The 20,004-nt window shown below is 42.3% G+C and overlaps 1 protein-coding gene across 2 annotated transcripts in view; it reads left to right on the top strand.

The window, feature by feature from the left end:
- PAPPA2 (pappalysin 2) overlaps positions 1–15,715 on the top strand; it is a 280,840-nt gene extending 265,125 nt beyond the window's left edge. For both annotated transcript variants that reach the window (XM_032291320.1, XM_032291319.1), the window contains 2 exons: positions 10,307–10,405; positions 12,517–15,715. In XM_032291320.1, coding sequence (XP_032147211.1) covers positions 10,307–10,405; positions 12,517–12,591 — 174 coding nt within the window. In that variant the 3' untranslated portion in view covers positions 12,592–15,715. The remainder of the gene's footprint in view (positions 1–10,306; positions 10,406–12,516) is intronic.
- The last annotated feature ends 4,289 nt before the right edge of the window (positions 15,716–20,004 follow it).

Below are 20,004 nucleotides of genomic sequence, written 5' to 3'. Positions count from 1 at the left end.
AGGGGTCATGATAATGCCTCCATAACAGACAGGGGTCATGATAATGCCCCCTGTAACGGAGTTATTACAAGGGCTCATAAAACCACATGTACAAACCTTGTAGTACACACCACACACCTGTGTAGAATAAAAATAGCATTTTGCTTCTATACAATGGTTTGTAGTTTGTAAAAACAATTTTACATTTAGGTTTGCTTCTTATGCCTGAAGGTTTCAGATAAATTGTGTGCATCTATATGTGTATATAATGTAAAATTATATTTTATGTTATAGATCTACAATATAGATAATATATTATTAATTATTATACACATACATAAGAGAAAGAGAGGAGCATACGTATGTATCATATATATTTACCACATCTATGTGTATGTGTATATAAGTACAAACAAATGTATACATACAGATGTATGTATACCATTGCATATACATATGCACATGCATTGCATAGATATGAAAGAAAATAAAAGAGAGAAAACAAATCCTGTGAACACTAACAAAAACTCAAAGAAATGTAGATTTAGGTTTACCCCAAAGTGAAACGCTTTCATCTTTGTAAAGAGCTGGATGTGGTATCAGAATGGGAAAAGGCTTGCCTACTACTGTGCTTCCTTTAAACAATTCTTCTCACCCTAGGAGTCTCTGCTTTCTCCTTAAAATTCTTCTCGGTGTGCTTGGTAGCTGAGAAAGAGAGGGAGAAAGGAGGGAGAGAATGAGAGAGAATGGGAAAGAAAAAAATAAGATGCTCAGCAAATAGCAGGAGGGCCAAGAAAAATATTTAATCCAAACAAGGCATATGGTCGTTTCCTCCCACAGTCTGCATTCCCAGTCACCTTCCACAGGCGGGCTCGGGGAGCCAAGAAATGCTGGGCTGCCTGGCATGTGCCTGCATGCGGTGGACAGACGGGGGTGAGCACGCATGCTGGGGTTGTGATGGAACATTCTGGTCACCAGCTCAGGCCTGCCTCAGCCTCCCATGAACTGAAGCCTGGCAGAGGGACCAGGAGACAACAGACAGAGGGAAGTAAAGGATCAAAGTCCAAAAAGGACCTAACAGTCTGTCCCGGGCCTTCTGGCAGGGTCACATGCTTTTCCGTTCTTCCCCAGCTGCAGGCTTTCTCTCTGACTTGTACCTGTGTCCTCATTCTTTCATCTTCCATGGCTATGTCAGCTCCATCCAGACAGAGCATGTACCATCTCATGTTTCAATTATGTGGGGTATGGCCCTTGTGCAGCAGCTGGTCAAGGGCCCAGAGAGGAGGGGCACAGTGAGTGGCCACCTAGAGAGGTGGCCAGAGCAAGGCACTGGAAGGTCCCACCTTACTGGGCAAGGTTCCTGCAGTGGGCTGAAATTATGCCCTCAGTTTCATTCATCTTAGTCTTAAGTTTAATGATGTCTGGGAGAGTCTTCTATGAATGACCCTTGACTAGAAGGCCATGCCAAGCTACTTTCAGGCGATATTTTGGGGTAATTGATAGTGAAAACAAATACCTGGGAGGCAAGGGGACAAGATAGGGGAAATAATTGGGCATGGTGGCATATTACACTTGTAGTTCCAGCTACTTGGGAGACTGAGCTAGGAGGACTGCTTGAGCCCAAGAGTTTGAGACCAGCCTGGACAACATAGCTAGACTCCATCTCATAAAAAAAAAAAAAAAAGGCAAACAAATAGATGACAAGAGAATATTTACCTTATCTTGGAAGAAAGCTAAAAGGAGTGAAAAACAAAAACTGTTCTGAAATTTTAGTTTTATAGAGTTCATTCTGGAGATAATTCATTAGTTTAATCCATCAAACATTCATTAAGCACCTATTGTAACATGTTGGATACTGTGCTGATGCACAGGGTTTAATGCTGATGGAGGAAAAGGGAACAGAAAAGAGACCAAAATGGAAGTGTTCCTGCTCCCATGGTCCTTGCAGAGTTGCAGACCTCTTGTGTTCAAGGTTTCCATCTCTGACCTCGAAACACAGTTGGTTGGCTCCAATTAGCTGAAAAGGAAGCAGGATATTTCCTAAACACATGATTGTTAATTTACCAATCGTTTAAAGAAGAAAGCCAAATGCCATGCAGCAAGACTGTGTCTGAAGGCCTTGCAGGCCATCTACACCACTCCCACCATGAAAACAAAGGAAATTCCAAGAACTCATGGGCCTATCCGCCCTGCAATGGGAGACACCAGTGAGGTCTGATGGTATGTCATTGTTAATTCTTATAGGAGCCCAAGCACAGACTTTGCTGTGTCACAGACATCAGTACTATGGAAGCCTGGGGATCAATCCACCTGATGAACTGCAGCCATTCCCAGGCAGCATTTTAAGAAGCTTTGCTGTGTACTTAGAGGAGGAGAAAGGGTGACAGTGCCATGAAAACAGTCTTTGACAGCAAAGGATAGGGAATCACTGGAATAAAATCTTAACCAATGAATTGTACAGGATCAGTTGCCCCTGAGAAAAGGGGGTCACGTGGAGGACCGCAAACACTGATGGAGGAGTAGACAAAAGTTTTTTGGTTTTTGTTTGTTGGTTTGTTTGTTTGTTTTAGGACATGGAGTTGGGTTTGGTGCAGAAGGGTCAAGGAGTGATCCAGTGTGGAAGGAATGAAGGTGGTCGGGAGAGTGGAGCACTGGGTGCCTTCACAATCTTCAAAGTGTGTATTGTGCAGTTTTGGTAACAAGTGAGGAAAGAGATGGGGCAAAAGGTACCCAACACATTACCACCAGTGAGGCCTCTGAGACATGGGAGGGCCAGGACACATTCCTGGCAGGAATGGCTCAGGCAGCAGCTCTCAACAGAAGGTCAGATAAAAACTTTGCAGAAGTGTTGTCATTTTCAGTAGGACCCTATGCAGGGATGTTCTGTCCTTCAGGAGCTGGGCTTTAACTTGGAGCTGGTGATTTTCTTGCACAAATGTGCATGGATATCACCTGAACACTATCTTGCCCATCTTCACCCTTTGGGACTATAACTCCATGCACCACCCCGGCTCCCCTCCTGGCCTTCACATGGGCAAGACCACTCATACAGGGCTGTGTCTTTCCCAGAGAAGAGACTACGTGGGGAAGCAGGTCAGTGTGCACTTGCAGTGAGGTGGAGAGTTTGTGTGACTTTGAGTCTTTATTTGCTACTATTTGAAAGGGGCCATGAGGTTGGTTTTGGCTGAAAAGTAAGTCCCAGAGAGTCTCCTCAGCTTCCTGTTTTCCTGCAGCACATGTCAGAGAAGAAACGTCTGTGTGATGGTTTTGAGGCTAAGACACCCAAGTCACTGCTATGGTTTTTGAAGAGGACCCTAGTTTCAAGGAGCCAATCAGGATATTCCTTTTCTGTTTTTAAAAATTTCAAAACTATTTCCCTTGTCACCTGACTCCCTCTTTTATGACTCAGGTACACACATTGGTGGTAAAAGTGAATGGGGCAGGAGGTTCTCAGGGATGGTGTATGACTGGTTTTTACTCAAAGGTGTTGGTGGCAGAACCTTGAAGTTTTCTGACCAGAGTCTCTAGGGAGACAATTCAGGGACCAACCTGCAATGGTAAAAGCAATGGTAGTTTTCTGGCTGCTTTCATAAAACTGTGATTTATTGAATGCTTGCTATAGGTCAGCCATTGTGCTGTGTGTTCCACCTCCATTTGGTCATTTATTCCTTACAGAAATTCTGTGAGGTGGGTGCTCTTATTCTTATTCACTAACAAGAACACTGATGCTCATTGTTACAAAATTTTCTCAGATTCTAGTTGTTGGTAGGGAGCAGAGCTGGGATCTGAGCATAGGTTATATAAAATCATATCCTGTGGTTTTGTTTTTTTGTTTTTTGTTGTTTGGTTTTTTTTTTTTTTTTTTTTTTTTTTTTTGAGACGGAGTCTCACTCTGTCACCCAGATGGAGTGCAGTGGTGCGATCTTGGCTCACTGCAAACCTCCTCCTCCTGGGCTCAAGCAATTCTCCTGCCTCAGCCTCCCAAGTTATGTGATTCTTATAAGGCAACATACCTAGCAAATTATGTAGCAGTGTAGGAATAAGGAAAAGGAAGGATCTGGCTGTAAAGTATGCTAAGGAAATGTAGTTTGCCTCCCACTCAAAATAGCACAATTATATTTATTTATTTGTTGACAACCTATATCAGTCATAGACTAGTAGCTGGGACCACAATGTTGATTAGATCCCAGGCCTTTGAAAGTACATTCCAGGGGTTAAGTTCTATAATAAACATGTAGATAAAATATACCATAACTCAGAGAAGGGACAAGTCTTTGAGTCCAGGAAGCCAGATGAAATTTTCCAGAGAAGATTGTTTCTAAGAAACTATTTCTGTATAATCGATCTTGATATCTGTCTGTTTGAATTTTATGTTTTCCAAGAAGACTTGCAGGCCCCCAAATGTGATATCGTTGGAAACCCCCCATTCCGAGGAATGAAGAGTGGAAGAATGGAACGATACCATTTCCTTTTTTCTGTACATGACAGCAATAAGCAACAAAATGTCTGGCTTTAGCATTCTGAGGCTTGGAAATGTGTGTTTCTGGGCTGCAGGCATCTGTTGATGTGATTGGGGCATAGTGTTGCATCCTCCTGGGGATATCAGCCTCTAGGGGAATATACCAAGCCCCAAGTCTCAGAGGGAGCAACAGGGCCAGGGAGCTTATTTGGGATAAACCTTGACCCACAGCTGAGAAAAACAGAAGTGAAGTTGTGGGCCAGGTGCAGTGGCTCACGCCTGCAATCCCAGCACTTTGGGAGGCCGAGGCGGGTGGAACCTGAGGTAAGGAGTTTAAGACCAACCTGGCCAACATGGCGAAACCCCGTCTCTACTAAAAATACAAAAAAGTATCTGGGTGCGGTGGCTCAGGCCTGTAATCCCTCTACTCAGGAGGCTGAGGCAGGAGAACCACTTGAACCTGAGAGGCAGAGGTTGCAGTGAGCCGAGATTATGCCACTGTACTCCAGCCTGGGCAACAAGAGTGAAACTTTGTCTCAAAAAAAAAAAAAGAAGCAATGCTGTGGGGGTTCAGAGGAGTTGAGATTGTGCATGACCATTTCTTTGTCTCTGTGTTAGATCGCTAGGTTCACTTAATACGCCTGTACCAAGCCCCGTTTGTAAAAGTGCCAAAATAAGTTACCCTTCCTGCCCAATTAATTAAAAGACTAATGAAATCATCAAATAGTGGTGGTATGGCATAGTGGAAAGAACAGAAGGTCAGAGATCTAGAGATTTGGAATCTGTTCCCAGGATTGCTAGTACCTATCCCTGAAAACAAGACAGTTCACCTGTTTAAGGCTCCCATTTCATCATTTGTAAAATGAAGGATGTATACTAAGTAGTGTTCAAAGTTTCATTTAGCCTTAGAATTTCTTATATCTATGGTCCTTTAAAAAATCTCTTGAGCATACTGATTTGATTTCTTTGGATATATACTCAGTTGTGGGATTGCTGGATCATATAATTGACACTCCCAACAATGGTGTGCAAGGGTTCCCTTTCCTCCATGTTCTCACTGGCACTTGTCTTTCATCTTTTCTTTTTTTGAGATGGAGTTTCACTCTTGTTGCCCAGGCTGGAATGCAGTGGCGCAATCTCGGCTCACCACAACCTCTGCCTCCCGTGTTCAAGTGATTCTCCTGTCTCAGCCTCCCGAGTAGCTCAGATTACAGGCACCCACCTCCACACCCAGCTGATTTTGTATTTGTAGTAGACAGGGTTTCTCCATGTTGATCGGGCTGGCCTCAAACTCTTGACCTCAGGTGATCCTCCTGCCCCAGCCTCCCAAAGTGCTGGGATTATAGTCATGAGCCACTGTGCCCAGCAGTCTTTCACCTTTTTGAAAAGCAACTAGTGGCCTCATTATCAGGGTCTCTGGGGGCCTTGCAGGCCTCTCAGTTTCTGCCCCCAAGATTATAAGAGAGACTTTGTGCTAGGACTCTACTCTTGATGTTCTTTGCATTGTTTGGTTGTGAAGCCCAGGATATGTAGACACAGAAAGCTGAATCATGGGATGGGAAGGAGGATGAAGATCAAGCCACAAGTCACCATTCACTGAAAAGCCATAGAAAAAGAAAATGAGTGCACAGATTTGTGCACATTTACATAGAACTTGTATTTGCTGCAAGAACTCCATCAGGCACTGCACCATGCCTGCTTTGGAAAGGGGGCCTGATAGAACCTAATTAATATGAAGAAATTGAAGTGGCTCTGATTTGTCATTCACATAACAAGAAGATTTTTATGAAAATGATGTGGAAAAGAGAAAATAGTGCTTGGCATCAAGCAAAACTTTGATTAGCATCTTCTCTTGGTCTCAAAAACTCATCAAGATTACAAAACAGGACGCAGTCCCATGCCTTACCTTTAGGGACACAGTCCTTTTTGGCTAAGATTCCAACCTGTAGGTTAATAAAGCAGAAGTTCTAACCTTTCTAAAACATCAACGTGGTCTTCAGTTCTGTTGCAAGCTGTAGAAGAGCAATGTTCTTAATCTGATTCAAGTAAGAGAGATCTTATCAGCCAATAGGTCAATGTTTACAGAACTATTCCTGGGCCTGGGCTCTGTAATGGGCAGCCTTAGACCACTTACCCCTCTGTTTCTTCTTCTATTTAGACAGATCTTTCAGACTCCTCTCCCCCTCAGAATCATCTAGTCCTAAGCTCTTCTCCATAGGGCCTAGATGTTGTAGAGCCAGCCCCTGAAAGCAGATTTCCCTCACTGCCAAAATCTGGATTAGGTATTTAACTCCTGTTCACATCTTGATGCTACACTGAGCTATCATATTGAGCCAAAAAAAAAAAAGCATGGAGACAGATCCACGCTATCTCTATGGCTAACTCCCCCCAGCAACCTCAGAATGGGAAGCATCGCTAGGTTATATAACATGCGGAATAAATCATGTTTACTTTTGAGAAGCTTCCAGAGTGGCATTCATAGGGCAGATGGACAGCCTTTCCTTCTTGTATTCCATCACTTGTACACAGTCATTATTTGTCCATTTCATCTGCCTGGAACATGGCTAAAAAAGCCATGGCAAGAAAAGGCTTCCTATAACAATAAAAATAGGTATCATAAGGCTCATACATCATAAGAAGAGTAGACCAAACGCTCTCTCAGATTTAAGTATTCACCATAGATATAATTCTAAGGGCTTGACCTTCTGGCTCAGAGACGAATCATCTCTGAGTGGGGTGTGTGTGCGTGTGCGCGTGTGTTTGTTTTAAAGGAGGCACAGTTAGCAAAGGGGAGAGTTTTTCTATAAAGTGAAAATAATATACAGTTATGTTAATGACTTTGGGTTCTACGTGTTGTTAAAAGGCAAAAAAAAAAAAAAAGACATTTTTTAAAGATATTTTTCGTTTACCAAGATGGCTAAACTAAAAATTAAAAAGTGACCCCTACTGGGATAAGCTTCAGATATTTGAAAAGCGCCTTAAGTGAAATGCTTTATTTTCTGATGTTACAGGATAAACAAGACATACACATGGGGGGTGAAGTTCACCTACGTAAAGGTTGTGCAGAGAAACCAAGCCTAGTACCTTTTCTCGGAAAAGATGCCTGTGGGTTAGAGTGATATTCTAAGACTGACATCTTTCAATTATTGAGATTAAAATCTTCTAGTCTATATCCAGTCTTCAGCTATTTTTAAATTTGGGGTCAATTAGTCATTTTTCCTTTCTATTTTTTTATTGTAACCTTGGACTCAAACTGTCAGCTTCCCAGGCACATGTTGCCATAGGAGACTCTGTTTGTTGAGGGTGGAGTGGTTGTTTTTGGCAGGTTGGGGGAGGAGCAATTAATTCTAATAGGTATATAGTAAATTAAACACTTGGGTCTTTCCAGCCTTTTCTCTGTATTTCTGCTCTTTTCTATAAACTTCGTTCTCTTTCCAGATGACTCTTTAAGAGCAGAAAAGAAAGAGCTTTTAGAAATAATTCCCAGGCTAGAGCAAAGGAAGTCCAGTGGGGCCTGGAGAAGGTCACCTAGGTCATTACTGCTCTTTTCAACATACGTTCCCTAATGTTCATGAGTTTAGAAGTGACCCTTGGTGAAGACTGTAGAAAGAAAAATTCCCTGGGATCGTCTACTAACCCATTCAAATATTTAGATTTTCTTATGAAAAGAAAGATATCTTTAGATATACCTTTGATTTCCATTCTGAAGACCAGACTTATACATGTAAGAAAAGTATTTTGGATGCTCCTTAGATTTTTATAGACAATTACATGAAAAAGAAAGAAGGAACTTATTAGATTTTGCCAATGAGTCAGTCAGGGCTGGAGGAAAAGTAACAGATGTAGTGTTAGATGAATAAGATACACTCCAAACACTTGAAAAAGAAAAATGAAACTCTGGGGAAACTCCATAGATGTATCCAGTCATCCTGAAAGCACCCAAGAGCATCTGTAGGTGTTAAGGATGCACTAGTTGTCTTTTGACTTTGATTATTTGGCTGCAATTCAGGACCCAAGTCTTGATTCTATAGTTATTCCAAGTTCCCTAGAGCCAGAATAACTGGTTCCAGCATTAAAGACAAATGCTCATCTCAGAATCTTTGTCTTTTATTCCAGTGAGGCCTGTGTTGAAAACAGAATTCATTTTCACTTCCTGCTCACAACAGGAAGTGACATTGCTAAGCGGCTGTGAGGCAGCTATTGAGTTCCACCCCACAAGTAGCAGCTTCTCAACGGTTGATGAACTGGTATACATCTGGAATGATGTTCCAGTGACCTCAGGATTCCATAGAATAAATCAAAACATTGAAGTAATCACTTGGATAAACTCGTTCTGATGTCACTCAATTGCTGAGAATTATTTAATGGCCATTTTTGTGTTGAGTGATCCGTCTCATCAAAACACAGTTAAATAGAAAACCGTCCTTTTATTTGACATTTAGGGAGGGTGGGGAGAGAGAAAGTGATTTGAACATGTAAACTCGAAGGTGGCTTCAGAACTCAAGAGTTCTGTGGACCAAAGAGTTTGACCACAAGATGTTTCCTAGGACTCTATGGTTGGGTATCACTCAGGATGAGGAGCAGCCAGTTTTATTGAGTAGGTGGGCTGGCGGGTGTACCCTCCAGGGCACAGCATGGCAGTGTTTCCCTTCAGAGGTGGTTTTCTGGAGAAACAATGCATTGGGCTGCTGAGCTATTTTTTAACAACTTGTTGCTGTTCTTACTGTACATTTTCTTTTGGGGTAAAACACTCCATTAACTTTGGTTTGACCTGCACCGCTTTCCCATTTTGGTTCCTGCTGACTTACTGCAATAACAGTAGTGGATGGGAACAGTACAGCTGTCTCTGCTCTAACCCTGTGTCTAGTTGCTGTGCATGAGGTGGCTGTATCTGTGGGCATATTTGTGTTCCAGCACTAGTGCCCCCAACCCAAGCACCACTGCAGGCTGGACAGACATCATTTTAGTCTTCATAGTACCCAAGGACTACTCAGGTCTCTAAGTACCAGTCTTTAGTGCACCAGGAGAGGGGTGGAGTTAATATGTGAGAAGCAGTACAAAGCCAGGAACATGACGTCTAATACTAAGCTGTATCTCACACTTGCTATATGACCTGGGCAATTCTTATCATATCTATGCATTCCCATTTCCTCATTAAAAAAGCAAGACTTTTGGTCAAGCACAGTGGCTCATGTCTGTAGTCCCAGCACTTTGGGAGGCTGAGGTGGGAGGATCATGAGGTCAGGAGTTCGAGACCAGTCTGGCCAATGTAGTGAAACCCTGTCTCTACTAAAAATACAAAAATTATTTTGAGCATGGTAACGTGCACCTGTAGTCCCAGCTACTCGGGAGGCTGAGGCAGGAGAATCACTTGAACCCGGGAGGCGGAGGTTGTGGTGAGCCAAGATTGTGCCCCACTGCACTCCAGCCTAGGCAGCAGAGCAAGACTGTCTTTAAAAAAAAAAAAGGTGGGGGGGACTTTTAAAGCCAACTCTGCCTACTGCACAGGCTTTCTTCCATGCTCAACAGAGTTAAAAACGTGTGGAACTGTCTTGTTGCCTACACAATATAAAGCCCTCTTATTGCAAGAAGACAAAAAAAAGTTGATCAAAGAGTTTAAACAACCTATCTCAGACCTCAGAGTAGGTGAGGAACACTACTGCAAGTGAACTATAACAATTCATTGGGCCCAGTGGTCTTGAGATTTTTCAGCTGCTTGCAAATGTTAGGTCAATGTGTATCCTGCACCTTGGGTGCTTTTCTGAATATCTCTGGAGTTGTATGGATTGTGCTTGGATGGGGGAATGGCAGAGTCAAGACAGACATAATAAGGCTGTACCGAGATGTCGCCTTCCAACTTCCCTACAGCCCTTCCAAGCAGATGGTTGGTGTGACACTATCAACAACCGAGCCTACTGCAACTATGACGGGGGAGACTGCTGCTCTTCCACGCTCTCCTCCAAGAAGGTGAGTGAGAGAACCTGGGGACGGGGGAGGCAGTGGTTTCAGAAATAAAGGCAGGGTCTTCGGCTAGCTCTCCTTCATGGTGTGTAATAAGGGGTTTGTATTCAACAATTAGGAGGGAATTAGAATGAGCAAACATTGGAGCTTCGACATTGACAGAGTTAAGGGAAGCATAGGTTCTTAGACAACACCAGTTCTTTGTCAATTCAGTGACTCTTTCAGAAAAGCCATGGTTTTTGCTATGGAAGGACTCATACCTGTTTATCATTGGCCAAGAAACATTTCTGTAGGCAGGGAAAATAATTGTCTTTACCCCGGGGGAGGTAGGATTACCCACAAAGTGCTATCCAGTTACTATCTGTCTTCATAATTACATTAATAATTTTACATAGTATGTTGCAAGCATCTCGCAGACACGTGTTAAATGGCTGCCACCAGCCACCTGAGTGCTCTCTGATTGTATCTTGAGCAATAATCCTTTCTTGATGCTCCTCATCCCTGTTACTCTTGGCTCTGTTAAATTAGCAGATAGGCTCAAGCTAAGCCTTATAAAATAGAATAAGCAGAAATGTTGTAATAATACGGGTAAAAAAACCTAAGTGCTTCAAAGATATTTAAAGCTAGTTGGGTCAATATGATAAATCTGAAATAAGCAAGAGATGGTATTTCCTTCCTTGAATGTGTCTCCATGATAAAGCCACACCTATCATCACCTACATGCAGACTTGAATATTACGTCTCTTACTTGCTAATATTTAACCCTCACTCAATATGTGGCAGGCACTATTCTCACCATTTATGTGAATTAACTTATTTAACGCAGAGTGCTCAGGTGCTCATTATATCACTAATTTGGCTCTCTTTTGCTTTAAAAACCCAAACATCCTAAACTAAGAGAAACAGATCAAAGGCTTGGACCACAGGTCAGAAATCAGGCCAGCTATCTCTATAAAAGAAGACAGGATAACTTAGGAAAAAATAAAGCAGTTCTCTCCCTATCTCACACTCTGAAAAATCTAGTAATTGTAATAAATTTCAGTGCCTGTGGCCAGCATACACAGGAATTAGGATTGAAAAGGCACTTCACCCCTTTGTTGACTCCTAAATCACATTTTAAAGTAATGTGCAAATATGCTGGAAAATTTCCCCACACAGCCCCACCCATTCTCCAACCCACTTGCCCAATCACCAAGCCCATGTCTTTAGTGTACTTGGACCACTATTGTATGTGATATGCCTATTTATTTTTATCTCATTCTATTGTTAATGCCCCAAAGGGAAAAATCATTGACACTTTTATGTCGCATCTCCCAAATGCCCAATTTTCTGTGATGCTAGGTATGGACACTCAAAGTGTAGCATTTATCTATTTGCAGTAGCTCAAGCAGAAGAGAGTAACTTTTTCTGACTGTCTCTGGCATGGGGAAGAGATAGTTACATAGAAGGAAAGCAACAGAGCCACAAACAGTGGGCGGGGAGATGCATTATTCTGCCAAGCCAATATATATCTTGGGCTCAAAAAAGCAAAAACTCATGCTTTATAAGGATGGCAAAGATGTTCCCCTTGTCCCAAGAACACTGAGGAGTTGGAGGCAGAGAGCTAGTCTGTAGCTTGTCTCAGCTTCCCATATAGCAGTGTCATTACCTTGTATAAAGTCACCTCACATCTCTTGCCCTTCCCTGTAAAAAGAAAATGCTGATGCTACCATTCATCTTTCCTGCTTTACAGGGAAAGTAACAGTAACAGTAAGAGCAGTAGTTTTAGCTAAGAGTGGCAGTATTAGAACTGACAGTAGTGATAGATGCTTGGCAATATATAAGAGCTCTCTACTTACCATGTTATTTAAATCATACAAACACCCTCTGGGGTAGTTTCTGTTGTCCTCCCCAACTTATATGTGAGGAAAGTGAAGCAAGGAACGATTACTTTGCCTAAGGCTACATGGTGACATGGTGTGTGAGTGAGAAAACTACGTGTTTATTTCTGGTCAGTGATGATATTAGCACATAATTCCACAGTTCCTCTGGCACCAAGTGAGAAAAGTGAATGCTGGTTGAAAAGTATGAAGCTGTCACATAAATGCGCTATTTCAACTTCTCTTTCATTCCCCTAGGTCATTCCATTTGCTGCTGACTGTGACTTGGATGAGTGCACCTGCCGAGACCCCAAGGCAGAAGAAAATCAGTAACTGTGGGAACAAACCCCTCCCTCCACTGCCTCAGAGGTAGTAACAAAGAGAGGCAGACCCAGGAGGAAACAAAGGGTGAATGAAGAAGGACAGTCATGAAGTGGAGGAAGGAGGAAGAGTATGAAGGATCTTATAAGAAATGCATGAGGGTGTTGATAGGTGCCAACTATCGAGTAGTCCAAGTAGGGGAGAATCATAGACAAAAGTTTCTTTAAAGTAGCAGTTGATTAACATGGAAGAAGAAATATGAGAGATCTATAAGGACCCTCCTCCCTCATTTATATTCTACTCAATCCTATCCTCAGCTCTTGCCCTGCTCCCCGCTCTATACCCTGCCGGCTATTCAGTCCCACCCAACTTGTAAATTAATACAAAAAAACTAGAGGAGGATTTGGCAGGGATACTCTGCTAATACCCATCTCGAATGGATTGCCATCTTTCAGAGCTTGTCTGCTCTCAACTGGCTCTTTTTCCTTTTGTGTAGTCTCCCTTAAATAATGAAATTAGTTATTCTTTATAAGTATTTAAACATAATTATATAAATATATATATTATATTTTTTGCTGTTTACTAAGCTAAAAATTATTCATTGTTCCACACATGCTGCTGTGAAGTTCAAATTGAATGCTGAGACTTTGAGGACAGAAAGGTAACTTATTTTCCCATCTTTCTATGGATGAGGATTGGCAGGTTGAATGGGAAGTGCAGGAGGAGAGAGAGTAATCACATGGAATTCTGGATGCTAGCATGCAAAGTTAATCATCTTTTTCTGTGACCTGGGAGCTGGGCCCATTTATGACCGAGGAGATGGGGAGTTAGAATGGTGGTACTAAGAGGCTTAGGAAGTTGGGTGTGAGTACCCACTGGTGTTGGGTCCAGAACTAGATAATGGTTCTTGACCATCTGTCCACAAAGAATATATTAACTTGTGTCCATTTCTTAGAACTCTCAATTGGAGTTGGTGAGACCCAGGATTCTCTGCACTTCCATACGTGCCTGTTCCAAGGGTGGCTGTCAGCCAGCCAGCCAGTCAACAAGTTTGTATTGGAGCCCATTCTCTGATCACCAGGATTACAGGAACTCACACGATCCTCATACTTGGCCTGTGGTCCCACTTCTAACATGTTAGAAGTCTCCAAGCCTGGCTATCACTCACAGTCACATGACCAAGTGTTGATTTTTTTTCTGGGGAAAAAATATTATGGAAATGACACAGGGGAAAGGTGGAAGGAGATGAAAGCACAGGCAGGAATGGAGGAGCCAAAGAGAACTGTGAAGTGAGCAGTCAGGGTTAAACTAAAGCCCGGGCATGAGAATGGAAGTGATCAGGGAGATTCGGTCCTTGTTCCAAGTCTCCAAAGAAGACCCCAGTGGGTCCCTTGAGCAATGAAGAATCTGAGATAAATTCTTGTCAAGTATCATGTACAAAATCTGCGAGCCAGAGATTTTGACTTCAGCAAGCTATGAGAATACATGGAGCAAGGGTGACACTCTGTGGGGAGACAGAAGAATTTCAACTATTTAGGGTCCATTTTGTTGTTTTTACTCTTTCTTATCCAATACATGGACCGCACATGAAATGACCACATTAAGCCTCTCTCTGTTTACATCCCAGGGTCACTGGGATGTGGTCTATTGCAGTTACATTTTCTTGTAACGGTTTCTGGATTAGGCCTTAGGGAAAGAGAGTAAGGAGCCAATTTCTGTTTAATATTCTAGTTTTACTCATTGTAGGAAGGATGTGAGGCTTGTCTCCCTTAAAGTTTTTTCTCCAATGGAAACCAAGAACAGACAAAAGTTAGATCTCAACCGTGGTCTCTCTCCATCTTCTGCTCTTTTGCTTTGACCACTGTTTTTCTACTTTTCCCATCAACACCAGAGAAACAGTTTTGCAAATAGGAATAGGAAATACTACCACAACTATAGAAGTATTATCTACATTATCATGTAGGGAAGAAGAATATCCTGAAAGGGAATAAAACAAGAATAAGGATATACCCATATTAATCTGTGGGTTTGTGGAATGAGGGTGTCAAAGTCATTGGGAAAAGGAAAGAGCAGAGTTCACCCATTCAAAAAAAAATCTTTTGTTTTGTCTTCTAATTTCTAGCATAAAGAAGATGTAGCTCAGATACCACTCATTGTCTTGAGTCATGCTTAGTGCCCCCAGTAAGACAAACATAGTTATTAGTGGGATTCTGACAGGCTTCCATATGCAAAGGACGATGGAAAAGTTTAGACACCCTATTTTGTTTTATTGGGGAAAATGTCCAAATTGCTGGAAGTGTGCTAAGTTCTGCCTTGGGGAATCCTATCTTGTCTGAGATTGAGGCAGAGGAATTGTTATCCTGGGCATTCCGCAGCTCAGGAACACGGAGCCTGTGGTTCACGCCGGTGTACATCTGCGTGCAGTCTCTCCACAAGAGCAATAGTGAGAACATACGCGTTTTAAATTTCATTTTTAAATATTTTGTTCTCTGCAATTCACTGCTCTGGAAAGGCAAAAGGAAAGTTCCTGTTGTGTGTGAAGAGCCCCTTAGGCGATCAGGCTTCCCAGTCATAACTGTAGCTATTCAGAGACAGCAGGTTCTTCCAGTCTCTGCTTCTGGGGCCTGAGCAACTCAGGTCACTGATAAAGTGGAAGGACTGAGACACTGTGGTCACAGATCCCAGCGACACAACTCACATTCCATGTGATGGTCCACATTCTGCTGCTCCTATCCACCCATGTGGTCATTGAGAGCCTTTCTCAGAGACTCTTCTGTGTGTTTGATTGTGCCCAGGTGGCGCAGGGCTAGCTGGCTCTAACGACAAGAGTGACAGCCTCCAATCAGAAAGGACAGAGTGAGGAGAATGGGAAGATGCTGGCAGGAATGAAAGTGAAGGAATCATGAAAGAGCTCTTCCTGATTCTCTTCTCTTTTTTTCTATTACAAGGCATTGAACTTGGCACTTCCTCTGTTCTTTTGTGATCACTACTGAGTGCATTAGTTAACACCGAAGGTGATGGCTTGATTGGGGATGTAGTGAAAGGAGCTGATCTACTGTAATGTAATGTCAAACAGCTACAGACAGTTATTTTGTAAGACTCTACGATGTTCATTAAAAAATCAGCACACAAAATATGAAGTGTCTTTGCTGTCTCTTTGTTGAAATCGTTTCATCACTTTCTAATCACTTTCCATTGTCTTGTGCCAGGTCCATGCAACAGTCATTATTTGATTGATTGGTCATTTCTTTTAGTCATTTAAAAACCAGCTATTAAGTAAATAGGATGTGTAAGGAAGATGAACATGAACGTTCATAAGAAGATATGGCATATCTGAAAGTAGAATGTGAAGCAGGAATGTCAAATACCTCATGAGTTTTGAAATAATGTGCAAGAATTACTTACAGTCCAGAGGAAGTAGGGATCACTTCTGGATGCCAAAGGTAGGTAGCATTTGGAATATGGTTGGGGAAGGATGCATGTGGTCCAACAGGTAGAAATGAGAGTGGGGAGAGGAGAGTCCAGGCAAGGGAAGCAACAGGGTTGAAGATGTGGAGGTAGGAAATGGATAGGCTGTGCATTTTGGAATATCAGTGAGGCATCCAGCTTAGCTGGAAGGTAGAACTAAGCCAACATGTACCATACATTTGGTAAATGCAAAATCTTACTTAATTCCTAAAACAGATCTGCAAATAGCATATGCTCACTTCACAGATGAGAACACTAAGCCCCAGACTGGCAAGGAAAGTTCCTCAAGGTCATATGAAGGGAGTTAGCCTGGTTCTGTGGGACACCAAGATGTTAGAAGGAAAAGAAAAGTTGTGATTAATAGGATGAAGAGAGGTGAAATGAAATGTCGAGTATGATGCCTCTGCATTAAATACACAATCTGAAATCTTCCAGCCCTGCCAGAAAAGGGAAGCTAGCGGGAGCAGGCTTTTAAAGAAAGACTATACATTTGCTGTCTCAGTAAACTCAGGTTGAAAGCCAGATACGTAATTAGCTGGAAATGTCATCTAAAGCAGTGTTCAGCACCCTAGAGGAGGCTTCTGCAGTTGGGGCCAGCTTGCAGGGTTTTCTGGCCACACCAGTCACCACCTGGCTGCTTGAAGGGCTGGGCAGATATCTCAGCATACCTATGAGGCATTTGGAAAGAACTATGAAATAGACAGTTGGAAATGTGAGCTTGGAACTGGAGAGAGGTTTGTGGTTAGAAATCATCATTTGAGAGAGAAAAAAAAGCATTTTCTTTATGGTTCACAAAGTGCTTTCGTTTGCTTTATGGCTACCCACAGTAGGCAGAGCAAGGGCAGTTTTGTTTTTTGTTTTTTTCTTTTCATTTTACAGATGAAGAAACTGAATGTCTGTGAGGTTATAGGAAAATTTAAGTTCACGTATCTAAGTGCAGGTTAGGGTGGGAATCCAAGTTCTCTGTCTCCAAATGTAATGTTTTCTATTGCACAGCATTCACCCAGTTCCATTTGCAATGGGAAAGTTTAATGTCTTTTGACCGGTTTTTGTTTCAAGGTGCTCAGTGGCTTTCTGAGTAGCTGAGCCTATTTTCTTTCTGAGTAGCTGCGCCTATTTTCTCTCCTGCCTGTTGTTTCTAGCAAATGGTAGAAAAACTGAGGGCAAACTTTCCTGAGCACCCTTCCAGGGCCCTCTCTCTCCTCATGCCAGGCCCTGAGTATAAGCAGATGCCCTTGCACATACCAGTTAGGCCAGCTGGACAGAAATGTCTGGCAAGGCTGCCTTTTCCTTAATAGCTTCCCTAGGGAGAGTCCTGGACAGAGACTTTGGAGCTCTGGTTTCCATTGACTGACAAACTTAAATGACATGATGAGTCATCCGTCAGCTGGGAGACTCACTACTCTTAGATTCAGGCCATCCAGATGATGAAGGGCTCAGGGTAAGGTTGGGTGAATTAATGAGAAGGGCTCTAGGGCATCTCTGAAGCTGACTTTGGATCATTTCTTATGTCATTCCAGGAAGACCACTGAAATACTCCTAGTATTTCAGGTTTCTCAGTGGTTAGCGCAGAAGAAAAAGATGGTAGTGGTGAGAATCCTGTATCCCATAATGGCCCATGCCCATAAAAGCTTCTACATGTGCCTGGGATATCTGGCCTGGCAAAATACAAGACTGTTTTAGAAAATAGATGGTTATCCAGTTGATCATTAATGGGCATTTGGGTTGGTTCCAAGTCTTTGCTATTGTGAACAGTGCCACAATAAACATATGTGTGCATGTGTCTTTATAATAGAATGATTTATAATCATTTGGTTATATATCCAGTAATGGGATTTCTTGGTCAAATGGTATTTCTAGTTCTAGATCCTTGAGGAATCGCCACACTGTCTTCCACAATATTGAGCTAATTTACACTCCCACCAACAGTGTAAAAGTGTTCCTATTTCTCCACATCCTCTCTAGCATCTGTTGTCTTCTGATTTTTTAATGATTGCCATTCTAACTGGCATGAGATGGTATCTCAATAAACAGAAAACCAAACACTGCATGTTCTCATAAGTGGGAGTTGAGCAATGAGAACACATGGACACAGGGAGGAAAACATCACACACCAGGGCCTGTCAGGGGGTGGGGAGCTAGGGGAGGGATAGCATTAGGAGAAATACCTAATGTAGATGACAGGGTGATGGATGCAGCAAACCACCAGGGCACGTGTATACCTATGTAACAAACCTGCACGTTCTGCACATGTACACCAGAACTTAAAGTATAATAATAATAAAAGATGGTTATTCTCAAGTCTGCCATTGTGTGAGCCTACCTGAGATTGAATAGATCTTGTCCAGTCAGAATTCAGCCTGGTGGTCAATACACTATGGTGTGTGTGATTTGCCACATTTGGCTCCCTGCTGAAGATGATGTGGTTTTCATCTTTAATCTGGTCGTGCCACACAGTCTTTAGGTTACATTGCTATGTGTTAGTAAGAACTAGTGTGACAATGATGAAGTACATTTTTAAAAGAAATCTACAAGTCAAATGTGGTTAACATTCCAAATGAGTATAATAAAAATCTTTCTAAGCCCTGAAAGGTAGTTCTGAGTAATGGCACTAGTTGAGATTAACTACAATTTGCTAATGTTCTTTAAATCCAATTTTCTTCTAAGGATAATTTAATATACACAAGCTTCCTTTTCTTTGTCTCTGTCTACACAAAAGTCACATATTAAAAGTCACATTTTAAAAAAATAGAAAATGAAGGGACAGTGTTGACTTTTTAATGACTACCAATTATGTTGCGTCAATGTGCCCTTCTTTCCTTTGGGTAACTGCTATCCGAATACAACTGCCGGTTTAAAAATGTTTATACACATGCAAGTCACATTTAAATCTCACAAAAGGCTGTTAAAGTTAGAGAATTACCCCATACCACAATTTAATACATACAACTCAAAGTGCTTCCTGAATGGTTAGGCAAGTTATGTTAGGGTGCAAATGACTTCCAAGTAATGACGTTGTAGGTAGTGAATCAATAACCATTAGAATAATCTGTAAGAAAATTTCTACAGCTTTTTAGAATGGCAAAGTAGTCTTCACAATGGGAAAATACTTCTTATTAACTCAACATTGTTCATGCTTTCTCTACCTAGGGAGGTGACCTGGCACAGGGAGGCTGGGGTCAGGATGACTGAGCCTGGACCTAGAAAGTCAATATGTAGGAGGTATTGGTGATTTGTGATCCATGGGCAGCAGCATAATGATCTGCAAGGATGAAAACTACAAAGCTTCAAAGCTGACAAATCTGAATTTGAATTCTGGGTCCATTACTCACTAGGTAAGTCATTGAGTTACTGAATCTCTCTAAGCCTCAGTTTCCTAAATATCGAAGCCCAGCATAGTGGTTAAGCAGTGCCAGACAAGGAAGGGTTAAAGAGTGATTGATGGAGATGGTGTGTATAGATTACTCTCTCAAAAAGTTTGCAGCCAGGTGTGGTGGCTCATGCCTGTAATCCCAGCACTTTGGGAGGCCGAGGTGGGAGGATCACTTGAGGTCAGATGTTTGAGACCAGCCTGGCCAACATGATGAAACGTCCCCTCCACTAAAAATATGAAAATTGAGCCCTGCATAGTGGTACACACTTGTAGTCCCACCTACTCGGGAGGCTGAGAAAGGAGAATCACTTTAACTTGGGAGGTAGAAGTTGTAGTGAGCAGAGATTGCACCACTGCACCCCAGCCTAGGTGGCAGAGCAAGACTCCATCTCAAAAAAAGAGTGGCTGGGCATGGTGGTGCATGCCTGTAATTCCAGTACTTTGGGAAGCCGAGGCAGGTGGATCACGAGGTCAGGAGATCAAGACCATCCTGGCCAACGTGGTGAACACTCCCAACTCTACTAAAAATACAACAACAACAAAAAAAATTAGCTGGGCATGGTGGCATGTGCCTGTAATCCCAG

Source organism: Sapajus apella, unplaced genomic scaffold (assembly GCF_009761245.1).
Source record: "Sapajus apella isolate SASKATOON/1434 unplaced genomic scaffold, GSC_monkey_1.0 scaffold25, whole genome shotgun sequence".
NCBI classification, from domain to species: Eukaryota; Metazoa; Chordata; class Mammalia; order Primates; family Cebidae; genus Sapajus; species Sapajus apella.
The sequence above is the reverse complement of the archived record's forward strand: the minus strand, read 5'-3'. Positions and strand labels throughout refer to the sequence as shown.